Consider the following 13,959-nt stretch of genomic DNA (forward strand, 5'->3'; position numbering starts at 1 on the left):
GCAAGTTATTACACCCTTTGTAGTACACAGATATCGATAATCCTCTCTGTTTTATCTCGTTTCACTGTACACTATTTCTTACGAAAAAAAAAAAAATCTCTCCATTTCTTTATCGATTTTACTAAGTCGAGATTCTCTAATCAACCCATTAAAGCCCCTTGTCCTAAAGTAGGACAGTTAATTTTTCTAACTTTTTATGAATGGATCAATCTCGGTGATCTTATATAAAGTCTTGCATGTCATGGTGATTTTGTATTAATTCTTCTATTCTTTGTGACTGTCCTGGTTTTATACATATCTTATCAACCTTTATCAAACTTAAGTTATCTCTTATTCAATTTAATCATTCTGTCAATTGATTTGTCAGATCATTCCCTCTTCTTTCCCAGGATGTTAATAGATCAATATGATATTCTACTTAATTTCATAAATCAATCTCTCATAATACTGCTCGGTTGTTCAAGATATTTCACATTACATCTTCAAAATGCTTGCAAATCGATTAAACATTAGTCTGAACATTTTATAATGAACCCATGTAAATCTATAATTCGTCATAGTTCTAAAGATTAAAATTGACAGAATCTCGTTGAAGTATCAGGATCTAATACTAAAGACACACAAAAATGATTATATACTATAGTCTCGTAATATAAACATTTCTTAGCACCAATTGACCTATTAACGTCCATTATCCTAATGATAATTCAATCATAATTTAAAACCTTTATCCCCACCACTACTTGATTACCATAAGAACCTCAGTCAGTCTCAGAGTCTTATTAGAGTTCTATTAATTAGTCTTTCTTGTTCAGCACTTCAGGCGATCGCCAGAAATCTAAAAGATGTCGAAAATTGTCGGGGTGGCCATCAGGCAATGTAATCTTGCCATTGTGGGCCCTGGGGCCCAGTCAGCCCTAGGCGTTCGATTCCTTGAGTGTCTGCAGCTTCTCTAACTGATCTGGTTGAAGTTCATCTGGGATACTGGCCCTTCCTCCCACCAGCATTTTGCCTGGCATCATATCTTCCTCTTCTTCTTCTGTGATTTCTGTAACTTCTTCCGTCACTTCCACTACCGTTCCTCTCGACTGGGAATTTTCATTAGTGCTGGGACCAGAAGCGATCGATTCTGCTTCACTTCCGGAACTGCTGCTAATCGGAAACGGTGCTGAATCAGCAGGAAGTTCGTCGATCGTGGATTTTTCTTCAACTTCTTCCTCTTTTTCATCCAAAATGACAGTTGCCTCTTCCTCTTTACACTCGCTCTCGTTTGGGTCCGAAGCAACACTTGAAGCTTCAGGGTCAGCTTCAGAAGTTTCCGATTTTACTGGATCTTCCGAAGTCTCATCTACTCCAGGAAAAGGATGTTCGACCTCCTCCATTGGAGTTGCAGCTGTAATGACGATCTGGGCCACTCCAAGACCAAAATCGTCATTAGCGGAGTTGGGATCTTCGGACTTCTCTGCCTGTGAATAAAATAAAGTTTTAAGTTATATAATATAATTTTGTGGCTTCATATAAACCGTGTATCCTATATTACATTAAATTTAAGAAAAACAGATAATTGTGCTTCATTCCCGAAATAAAATTTAAATTTAATCTTGGAAGATATTATTAAATCACAAGTATTAACATATTAAATATTTGGTAAGAACCATACTATTAGTAGAACATCCTTTTTGAGAAACAAAAAAATTATTTAAAAAATATAATTGTGCCAATTATATTAAGATATAATGTATGACAGCAACAGTGCCTCTTCGACAAAATCTGTTCGAGGTCTTGTTATTTTATATACAGGAAGTTATAAAGTACTTATATAACTTATTCAAAATTTACAAACCTTTTGAGATACATGATTTATGTATAAAACCACAAGATAAAAGGGGTAGGTCATAAGACAATTTAACACACATAAAATTTTTCAAGACTCTTCTTGCAACAAAAATAGAAAACACACTTTCATCATTTTATATTTTTTAAAATATTATGCTAGAATTTGTTTTGATTTAGTAATCTTAATTGCGTGATAACAGTCTGACAAACAAAAACATTGGTTCATATTTTATTCCATTTTTGCAATTTACTCAATTCATATATATATATTTTGTGAAGATTATTTGATATGTCAAAACATAAATATATAATGTCGAAACATATATACATTTTTTTATTTTGACCGATTGTGCACCAATGATTTTATTAATATTATTTCTCTTGATGAAACTTTACGAGGTCGAAGAGAGTCTGTCCAATGTGTTAAATGTCTTTGCTATAAACGATCTCTCACATTATACTAATTTACCTTATCGCCCGATTCGTCTGATACCTCCACGACTGCGCAGCAAGTTATAGTATTTCATAGATTAAAATGCGAATAATTAATAATACCCACAATATTTTGACTATTACGATAGCCTATTTTGCCGGTTTTTATTTAATTTTTGAAGATTACCTAATATATTTGGTGCTTCCGACTTGTCTTCTCCAAATTGCGAGCCGTAATGATCCTTTTGGTCCTTAGACAAATTTATCATGAAACCTCCATCGCCATTCATCGCAGATTTTTCTTCTTGCGAGTCTATAACACACAAGAATACGTTAAAATATATATAAAAAAAGAAAAATATATACTCTACTTTCATTGCGTATCTCATATTACATGCTGCAATTTTTTACACTAGTTTTTATAAATTCTTGCTTTTAAAATGTGGGTCTCTTTTATTATATGAATGTGTAGATTCACGATCTTCAAGAAGAAACTACAATATTTATAATTTATAATTATGTTATATATTTATAATATTAATATATTTATATCAATATTATAACAATAGACATATAAATGGTTAATACGAAAATTTATTCGTATTACATTATTTATTTATTAATTATATATAATATAAAATAATTATAATTACCTTCAAGCTGAGCGAGTTCATCAGCTAGCAAAAATTCTGATGAAATTTCTGGCGGGGTAAAAATTGGCGGCGCAGAACTCGGTGGTGTTAGATTTTCCTAAAATAATAATAATATTTACTTCTATCATATTTTTATTATAATTAATTATAAGTTGATTTAATTTAGATTTTTTAAAATTAATATATAACTTAATATATCTAATAAATTAACATCTAAAATTTTTGCATTATAATATCAAATCTTAATCAAAATGTATTCTCTTTTAGATAATATATAATTTATCTTATAATTTTAATTAAAATTACACACAAATTTCTTATTTAATATAATAATTAATTTGGTTTATAATTTTGATATAGATAATTTATTTAATTCCTCATACTTAAAAGATATATAATATATAATCTTTTAATGTTGTACAAATAAATTATTTGTAAATATTATTAATATAAATATATAGTCTTTGATAAAACAATATCAAGATTTTTTACCTGTGGAGTCAAAGGGGACCCATCCGGACCACAAGGTTCCACAACAAGAGAAGGGAAAATACCTTGTTGATCTCTTAACTCGCCTTCCCACCAGCCATCATCCACTTCGTGCGGTTCTTTTCTTAGCACTTTGATAATATCACCTTCTAGGAAGCTCAACTCTTCGTCACATGTAGCATCGTAATCGTAGAGCGCGATACAATAATGCTCCACTTCTGGAAAATTTATAATATATAAAATAATTAGTATATACTAATAAACACGTATATATTTTAAAAAATCTTACATAATAATTATATATATCATGTATGTTTTCTTTCTGTTTTATAAATAGATAATATAATCGAAATGCACACACACACACACACGCGCGCGCGCGCGCACACACACACACGCGCACACACACGCACACGCACACGCACACACATTTTATCCGATTTTTATCTTTAAATCTTATTTTAAAACAAACGAGAAAGTTACAACCAAATCTTTCAACATACCTCCAATGTGATTTTGCATAGCTTCCGGAGCAATAGTTTGCAAGCCGGTATCAGGATCAACAGCGTCGTGATCGTCGATCGTATAATCGACGGATGAAAAGGAAATTTGCTGCACCAAACTCGGACCTTGCGAAGTCAAGCCGCCGGTAGTAGTCTCCGGCTCTCTCTCCACATCAAGATAATTCTGAGGTACGAAACCTTCCTCTCCCCGGTAGTTTCTTGCTTTTAACCATCCATCACCGTCACCTTCACCTACTACATCCAGCTGCTCGCTTTCTACGATGGAAAGCTCATCGGGATTTTGCGCCTAAAAATCGTAAAAAATTTACCCTCTAAAGTGTCTCAGAAAAAATATTACCTTAATCAGTAATTGTGACATATTATATATTATAATTTAGACAATATAATATAATTTATATAATAATAATAAATTGCAATAATATTTCACGAAAAATATTCTCTAACAATATGTTTTTCGATTTTTATTTAAAGTTCGACAGAAATTTTTATAAGGATAATGGTGATAACACATATTCAGATTAAATTTCTAAATAAAAATATGTGACCATTAAAAATACATTTTTAATAATAATGTATTTTTGACAATTTTTTATACGTACAGTCGAACCTCTTATCCTACGACCCTCTTATGCTACGAAACCTCTTATCCTACGACAAAAAATCCTCTCATGCTACGACCGCGAAAGGGGAATTATACCCTCACTTTCAAACTTTTTGTCGTAGGATCAGAGGTTTAAGGGAAAGATTCCGGACCGAAAATGTCGTAGGATAAGAGGTCCGACTGTAGTTAAATTTTCCTAAAAACTTAGCATAGAATTACATGCTTACTGTGTAAGAGTAGAGAGCGGTACACTTGTATATGGGTTGATTAGAAGGCATCTCTGGTATCTCGTGCGTTATCTCTTGCTCGTCCTTTTCTTCGTTGTCCCAATCAACCGCCGTCGGATCATCCCAGCCGGCCGTTAGCTGTTCCATTCGTTGCTTCTCTTGCTCTAATAACGCTAAAAAAATAATTTTGTTTTTTAGATAATCTTTTATCACATCTTTACTTATTACTAAGAATATAAAATCACGATTAACTTTTTAAGTACATTGAATCGTATTTATTTATATTTAATTATATTTATATGTAGTGGCTATTTTATATATATATAAACACACACACATACATATTTGTAAGTACAATATTTACTGTATGTGTGTGTGCGTATGTAATATAATTTAGAATATCAAACTAATAAAAAAATTCTATTTTGTTATGTAATAAAAGTAATAATAAAGAAATTAATAAATTAAAATGTAAGTGTTAATATTGATAAAAACTAAACTAAAAAATTGATATAAACCAAATTATGTTAATATAAATGTTAATAAAAAATAAATTATATATAAATTCTTAGGATTTACATAGTATGTGAAAATTGTTTACATACCATCGACTTCCGCACTGTCATGCCTCTGTCTTTCTTCGACTTCATCTTCATGCTGTGGCGCATTCTTTCCTGGTCGTTCGACGGTTGTTAGATCGCTTCCGCCGTCGCCATCGCTGTCATAGAAAGAGTCCGATGACGGATGTTCCTGAAAAATATATTTTATACACTTTTTTCATATTAGAAATTAGAAAAATTTTATAGATATTTCTTTTATTCATGATTAATGATATATTTTGTGGTATTCATAAGATTTTTTTCACATATTTGCAAATTTACGTTTTCGTGAAAGAGCAACAATTTAACAGTGAGTAATTGAGAGATGAGAAAATGTAAGCTTTAAAAACCAGAATATTTTTTACAATTATGTGGAACACTTTAATCTTTCATCTTGTTCAACAAAAATTCTATAAACACATTTTGCACAATGTGCATTTTGATAATTACCGCTGCTCCAGATGCATCTGTCCTGACAGAGAGAGAACTAGCCGAACGAGGTATGTCCTGAACACTCAGTGTTTCAGCCTCTTGCAGGAACTCGTCCACATTCACTATAAAATTTGAACCAAATAAAATATATAAAATACCTTATAATACAATATGTAGAAATTTATGTTTACCATAAAATTTGAAATAAAATAACAAAATTTCCTTTAATATAATCTATAAGAAACACTAAGAAATGTAAAAAATAAAACAAACTCAATTTTAGAAAAGTAGATTGTCAAAAATTTCATATAAGTAATATCAATATAAAAAAAAACTGTTTTCCCTTTATAATTTCTCTCTAATATCTTTCCCTATACAACTTTTTATGTTAATAAAAGAATGGACTTTTTATTTGATAACTTCTTAAGTATAAGAATTATTAATGAATCCATTCTATAAAGTTTTTCTGTTATGTATTACAAAATTAAGAATTAATCTGGGAAAATTATTTTATTCTTTTAAAATATACTATCTTACAAAGAAAATATTTTTTTTTACCAAAATAGAAAATATTGACAAACCTCCACCTTGTCGAAGACACTCTAACCTCGCTTCAGCCTTAAGTTTTGTTGTCTATTAAGAAAAAAATAGAATATATATGTTTCAACTGTATAGTTTAACATTTGAATAAATATATTATATTTCAAAATAAATATATTTTTTTTTCTCGAACAAGTTTTACCTCTGCTCGTCGAATAGCGTGCTTTAACTCATCAATCTTCGTATCTAAATCTGGACCATTAGGATCATTTGGATCAGTCTGAAAAAAAAATTAATACATAATTTATAAAAACATTGCAATTTTTTACACACATTTAATGTTAATCCTCAGTATAAAATTTTATGACCATAACAACACAATTTTTTCATTATAAAATAAAAATCTTTGAAAGAGGTAATATTGAACTTTGTAAAAAATTTAGAATTGAGATAATTTTTTAATGTTATTGATGGTTATTATTTTTCTAGGACATCCCAAGTGTTACGAACCTTTTGGCCAGCTTCTTTGAGTTGTAGCATTGCCTGCAGCTTTCGATTATTCTCGCGGATGCTGCTGACCTCGCGGGCAATCTTCGTCGACCAGCGACGTGCTTCATTGCCTAACGTCGTTGCTGCCGAATGATCGGCAGTTATCCTATAAATTTTAACAAAAATGTTATTCAAATCAAGCTATTAAAATCTAGAGATTAGTTTGTACAAAGAAAATTTTTTTGCATTAATATTCTAATCTAAATGTATATTCTTGATATGTATCATATATCATATATATATATCATAGTTCTGTATAATTTATATCTAGTTATATAGATTGTTTTATGATATAAAAATAATCTACAAACCTATCTACCGGATCGTTATCGCAGGGTTCGAAATCGTACTGAATATGTTGTTTTAAAACGGGATAGTATAAACAGCAACATTGGATATTATATTCTCTAGTAAGCTGCAAATTAGCATCAATAGTTACAAATTCTTTTCTATTTCTTATTGATATTTTTATTATTTTTCTTATATATTTTGTTATATTTATTCACAAATGAGCGTTATTATGTGTGTGTAAATTATTAGACGTACCTGCTGAGCTTGATCGCGAATTTTTCCGAAGCTGTTTTGCGTGGCTAAACAAGTAAGTAGTTCCGTGCGTCCCATTAGCGTTAAATATTCCATTACTTTGTCGTAAACCCCTTGTTCTAAATACTAAGTAACGAAAGAAAACATAACAGATAATAAATATTTCATATTTGTTATAAAATTATAATTATGCAAATATGGAATAAAAAGGGGACAAATATAACGACTTCTATCTTTCCAAATAAAATCGGATATAGGATGAGTCAAAGAACGATTTTCAAAATAAAACAAAAGAGAGAGAGAGAGAAATAAAAATATAACTTAAATATTTATTTCTTGTTAGATAATAATAGGATATAGAATGTCATTTATATAGTCGATAAATTTTATTTTTAATAAATTTAAATTTTAAAAAATAAATAAAATCAAGTAATATACTCAAGTGGCATTCCATATCCTATTGTTATCTGACAAGAAGTAAATATTTAAGTTTATATTTCATTTTGAAAATCGTCAAGTTTCTTTGACTTACTCTATATAACTGTTATGTATAATCCCTATATACTGTTTCTTTTATATAAATCTTATATCATGTTATAAAGAGCACTCACTTGCATGGTGGACTGTAAATCGACTGCAAAATATCGATTTTGGTGAGCATTAGCGGCGGCGAGGCTCAATAAATAATCATTGCGTGCTCCGGTTGATTTCTCCTCCAATTGATCTCGTTTTGAGCTAAACTGTAAACAGTTACATAGTTGTGAGATTAAATACAGATAAATCTTGATTCCGTTAAACATATAATTTATCTTTTATTAAACTAATAGGAATTAATAACAAGCGCAGAACATTAACAATAGAAATTACTATATTTAAATAACAAAATTAAATTTATAAAATTTATTATTAAATGATTATAATGAGATAGTTTCAATTTTAATTTTTTTAATTAAATATTAATAAAGAAATATTATAGTAACTTAAAAAAAAAAGATAATATTCTTATTTCTTTTTTTATTTTTCTATATTAAATAATGTATTTTAAAAGAAAACGCACATTTGTTGCTTTTATATTATTTTAACTATTTGTGTGTGAAAAGAAATTATTATATCCTATGAGAGATCTCAAAGAAATTAATGTATCTCGAAAGATCTCATACAAGATGATGTATTGCAAAATGTCGTAAAATGTAGTAATTGAAGGATTGATCTTAAAGATAAAAAGTCATACCTTGGCGCTATTTTTCTGCAATGTTGTTATCGACTGGAAGAAAGAACCTTTCTTCTTCTTCAATCTAAAAGTATCGATCGAACATGAATTATTACGTTCACAGTTATATAGTAGATTTATTAAGTTAATACAAATATGCAATGTGTAAATAAAATAAGAAAATCGAAAGAGTTATTAAAGAAAAAGTGTCAGAAAAAATTTACTATATATAATATGAATATAAATATAAATATAATATAGAAAAATGTGGTACTCTTTTTTAATGCAATTTTATTTTTATTAAAAAACGAAAGCTCTATTAAAGCTTACATATTAGGCGAACTTTATTAAGAAGAGACCACATCAAAAAGTTTTTTGAAAAAATTTCTGATTGAAAAATGGTTACTTAATTTTCGAACAGATAATATTAGATAATTAAAAAATCGATATAGGTATGTACTTTTCTTCAATGTCCTTTGCCTTGTCGCGTACATCATGTGCACTATGTTCCTCATCAAAGTACAACTTCTTCGTTTTGTCAACATCTTGGACGCAGGTCTGCAGCTCTTTTTGTACTATTAATAATTGGTCGATTGCCTAGAAATTCAATTATAACAAAAATTTATAAGCAAATATTATAACATTTTTTTATAGTATATATTTAATTTAAGCGAAAGATTTTTTCTGCCTAAATAAGTCTAATAATCTTTCTAAATTTATGTATCATACGAATAACATTTTTAATTTCATATGTCGCGTGCAAAAATATATATATATATATATATATTTTTTTTTTTTTTAATAAAATTTTATACCTTTTTAGAGATTTGCAATTTATGTATTCTGAGGATCTTGGCGTCATCGGCGATCTGCTGCTGGAATACCTCAACGGCAGCGAGATGCGCGCGCGCCAGCTTCTCGTTCTCCTCCAGCACTGTTCGCCACACGTTCCACATATTCCTACAATCATTCGACCGCACGCCGGCGGATCGCCATTTACCTATGACCCTTCTTCTCCTTGGCAAACTTCCCTGATCGATAAGCAACCAGAGAGAGAGAGAGAGAGATATTGAAACCAGTACAATTCCGTAGAAGTCAAACTCTCTTTCTTAAAGCACACGATTATGATTCTTATGCTTATTAAGATTAAATTAAGCCAATTTTAATATTCTTTTATTACACAATAGTTTAATAATCATGAAATTAATATATTTCAATTTAATTTTAATCGATAATAAATAATTAAATGCATTGAATTGGTTTTAATGGCTCGGAAAAATGCTACGGAAAAAATGATTCTTACCGTATCAAATTGATTGTTCTGTAACTATAATTTTACACGATATGTAATGTATTCACAGAACAATAAAAATTTTACAAAATTATACTGGTTTTAATATTTGTAATAAATATCTATTGTATCGAAGAAGAGAAAGAAAAAGAAAAAGAGAAAGAGAGGAGGAGGCAGAAAGTTTAAAAAAATAATATAGATAAAATAAATAACTTTAAAAATCCAAGGAAATTTAGATGTAAAATAACAATGCAGAATAAAAAATAATCTATAAATACATAAATAAGTAATAACTGTAAATAAGAAATTAAAGTTTTATAAAATGTGTTGTAAATTTTCATCTTTTACACGATTTAATTACCATTTTTCTTCGGCTCCATCGATTTTGAGATCTGGTATGTTCGGTATCTTCTTGTTTAAGTATGCAGATGATATCTTGAGCAGCGCCTGCATAAACAAGTATAATATTTTAATCACAGTTAATGTAACTATAACAATTTATAACAATTTATAACTAGATATTAATAAAAATAAAAGAGACATTGATAGAAATAAATGTATGTATTATGAATACTTATTATATTAAAAAAATAATAAGGTATGCATGCGTGCATACAAAATGAATTGCTTACCTCAGAGTAGGATTTTTCAATGGCAGATTTTTTAATCGTAAAATTACTGAAAAGAAACAAAACATCATTGTTTATTCAATCATCACAAAATCGATTAATAAAATTTTAAGTTTCCTTAAACCAATTTTGAAATAATAAACAAAGATATTTGTGTATATTCAACCTCAATTTAAATTTCAAAATACAGATTCTATAATAATTTCACAAATATATGTTTTTTTTTAAAGAATAATTTTAATTGAAATTTTGTTCTAAAATAAAAATTGTTTTAAGACAATTAATTGTATGAGAATTGATTATATATATTTCATTTTACTTATATATATAATTTTTAATAATGTCAGATATTAATAAAAATAAATTTTTACGAGAATAATGATATTTATAAATAATATATTCTTTTAATAAAAAATAATGAATAATAAACAAAAACTGCTCATAAAACGCAACATAATGTCAAAGTATTGTTTAAACATGTTTACGTAAAACATCGTATGTCTTCACCGTATGTCTTCCAGAAGGTCACATTCGTGCTGATTTTTTACTTGCAGTTTTGTTGCCTGCTCCGTATGCACATGTTTTAGAAACTTCGCGTAGTTTCCCTTGCAATCAAACAGAAAAAATCAATTAAAGAAATGTAAATTAAATATTATCTTAATTTTTTATTATAATTATTTCAATCTCCTTATTTATTACTTTTTAATTCTTCCAAACTTTCTTCTAATCTCTTTTTCTAATCCTCTTTTTATTATTTAAGTAATAATTTTCGAGATTGTCTTTTTTAAAATTATTTTGTCATCACTTATTATAAAGTTTTTATAGCTTGTCTCCACCCAAAGTGCAAATTGAAAATCAATGCTAATCAATGACATAAAACGGTCCATTAAATTGTAATGCAGTTTATGTCATTTTTATGCGATCAATTTTTACATGAACTGTTTTCTGTAATTTTATTATAGATATTTTAAAGTATCTAAAATAATAATTATTGTTAATAAATTAAAAGAATTAAGTATTATTAATATTTATATAAATTGACATCTCTAATAACAATTATATAAATTATTATTAATATTAATAAGCTGTCTATTTATATTTTTTTTAATTATAATAATCTCATTCACAGAAATACATATTATCCAAATCTTTTCTACACAATCGATAAAAATTATTTTATCCATTATCAATTTGATATAATTAAGCATAAATTCTATGTCTCCACCCAAACGTGCAAACCAAAATTGAATTGCTTACAAAATTTCGATATGGGAGTGTTAAAAACGAGATGTTAGACGACTTTTCACAATATTCTTGCTTTTTTTCTTTATTAATTATTATCTCTTCCTTTTCATCATTAAAACTAATATAATTTTATAGAGTTTAAATTTCAAATACTACTGATGTAGGAAAATATATGTTAAATATTGAGAATTTATATTCCAATAACATTGTAAGTATTATTATATATATAGTTATTTGTATTAAGTTATTATGTTAAAAGTAGTAGAAAATCAATATAATTATTATTATTCGTTTAGAGATTAAAATTGTTACAATAATATTCTTTAGAATGTTTCATTCTATTTCAAGAGGTATGAAAAGAAATGTATATTATATATGTAGAATTGAGTATATATCTTATTACTATGCTATTATTATTGTGGTGTATGTGTGTATAGTCTGTACACACTACATTATTCACCTATTAATTCGCATAGAAAAGTAAAAAAAAAAAAAAAAAAAAAAAATACATTTCCCAGTATTACATATAAAATTTAAATCACCTTGTCTGATATAGAGATTAGAATTGACATAATAATCTTTTAAATTCATCTATTTCTGTGATATCGGCATGGAAAAATAATCTTTACTTTTGACACTTGGTGTATAAAATCGATTTTCCTATATCTACAATACGGGAAAATGACTCTTGTGTTTCAGACACACTTTGCTCGGTGTAGGCGCTTTTCCCGTACCCGTCGCACGGAAAATTGATTTTAGAAAAGCTCGTGAAATCCTTGTTATCTAAGATGAATTCTCAAGTACACAATGAGACTTCCTCTTACTTTTCTCGGCGGTGGTTGCATGCTGAGGCGAGTTTTTCCCGCAACGCCGGGGGAGTAGGAGGAGGAGGAGAGGGGCAATTTCGCTCTCACTCGCCCTCGCTCGCTCACGGCTCACCCTCTATGCGCACACACCCCACGCACGCACGCACCCTGGTCGTGCACCGCTCGCGCGCTCGTACGCTACTGATCTCCTGCCCTCCTGAGGCCACCGCCGGGGGTAGTGCGCTGATTATTGATCGTCCGACTCCCTTCTCTCCTGATGACGCCTGCGCCGCCCCCGGGTCGGCGAACGACTTCCTTTCCGACGACCTACTAAGCCTCGTCAAGAGAACGAATTGGGAAGAGGGGGTAAATGAGGAGTTAATTGCAGGTCCTTGTGGTGATTTTTTTTAGTCACGGCGATTAGTGATTTCACAATTCTTGGGTTTATCGATCGATCATATTTAAAAATATTTTATAAAAGAGTAATGGCAAAACTGTACTTAATTTTTTTATGAATTCGGATGACAATTCCATTTCTAAAACGCTATTACAGTTTTATAATACATAATGCTTTTAAATTTTTTTTTCTTGAGAAAAATAATATTGTCTCAAGTTGGTTAAAGTTAGATGACGTTGTAAAGAGAGTAAAAGAGTTTAAAAAAAATTATACCGACATGAGAAGAACGCGTCGTACGAAGGGGCTTCTAAATCCATAAAAAGCAATAATGAATATTTTCACTTGAACATATTTCCTTGGAAACTGCTTGAAAATTATTGATGTAAGTTGTTTCTTAATAAATTAGAAAGAATAGGTGGCGAGTACCTAAAAATAAACAAAAAAATTATATAAAAATACTGTTTAGTTTCAAAGTTATTTTTTGAGGACTTCAAACATGTTCTTATTTTATATATGTATATAAATGTTCAAAATAATGCCCATGCACTTTTACAAGCTCGCATATGCGTTATTATCAGACCGTCTCACTTTCTCAAAAATATCAAAAGTCTGTCAAATTTATTGAAATGGACTGTTGATTATTTCTGTTGTCAGTGAATCATTAAAACATGTGGGACATTTTTAGAACTGTCCCACATGTCGCTAAGTGGTTCCAATTTTACAGCTTTTCATTAAAGATTCAAACATTTTATAGGACAATACAAGAAAGATATGTCTTTAAATTCTATTTATAAATATTTGAATGAAACCTATTACAGCTGTACAAAACATACGCAAAGCATAATTCAAGAAAATTAAACGAAGTTGATCATACGTTTTATACGTGAATTTTTTTCTTTTAAATTCTCTATTAATTCTTAAAAAAGTTCCTTTATTAGAAAAATAAAAATTGTAAC

The 13,959-nt window shown here is 28.9% G+C and overlaps 1 protein-coding gene across 4 annotated transcripts; it reads right to left on the bottom strand.

Moving 5' to 3' along the window:
• Positions 1-104: 104 nt before the first annotated feature.
• On the bottom strand, positions 105-13,840 carry LOC140670333 (protein nervous wreck). 4 transcript variants are annotated; one of them, XM_072900891.1, is made up of 22 exons: positions 12,625-13,836; positions 11,063-11,160; positions 10,559-10,604; positions 10,288-10,373; positions 9,451-9,595; positions 9,096-9,232; positions 8,657-8,720; positions 8,037-8,165; positions 7,429-7,551; positions 7,194-7,297; positions 6,844-6,988; positions 6,536-6,613; positions 6,375-6,426; positions 5,812-5,915; positions 5,368-5,512; positions 4,763-4,935; positions 3,914-4,220; positions 3,414-3,628; positions 2,922-3,018; positions 2,456-2,581; positions 2,306-2,337; positions 105-1,466 (listed from the first exon to the last, which is right to left on the bottom strand). In XM_072900891.1, exons 1-22 carry the CDS (start codon positions 12,643-12,645, stop codon positions 918-920), a joined length of 2,976 nt encoding a protein of 991 aa, XP_072756992.1. In that variant the 5' UTR covers positions 12,646-13,836; the 3' UTR covers positions 105-917. The 4 variants fall into 4 exon arrangements, with proteins under 4 accessions (XP_072756992.1, XP_072756993.1, XP_072756995.1 ...); XM_072900892.1 differs by lacking the exon at positions 12,625-13,836 and having other exon boundaries at positions 11,041-11,160; XM_072900894.1 differs by lacking the exons at positions 11,063-11,160; positions 12,625-13,836 and adding an exon at positions 11,050-11,054.
• Between the last annotated feature and the right edge of the window lie 119 nt (positions 13,841-13,959).

The sequence above is a fragment of the Anoplolepis gracilipes genome, chromosome 10, assembly GCF_047496725.1.
Source record: "Anoplolepis gracilipes chromosome 10, ASM4749672v1, whole genome shotgun sequence".
Classification (NCBI taxonomy): Eukaryota; Metazoa; Arthropoda; class Insecta; order Hymenoptera; family Formicidae; genus Anoplolepis; species Anoplolepis gracilipes.

Excerpts from the sequence above, each read along its gene's own strand:
- LOC140670333 (XM_072900891.1), bottom strand. The coding sequence starts at position 12,645 with ATGCAACCACCGCCGAGAAAA. Across the intron at positions 5,916-6,374 it reads GTGTCTTCGACAAGGTGGAG|TGAATGTGGACGAGTTCCTG; the intron begins GTTTGTCAATAT and ends CAAATTTTATAG. Across the intron at positions 2,582-2,921 it reads TGAACTCGCTCAGCTTGAAG|ACTCGCAAGAAGAAAAATCT; the intron begins GTAATTATAATT and ends TGTGTGTTATAG.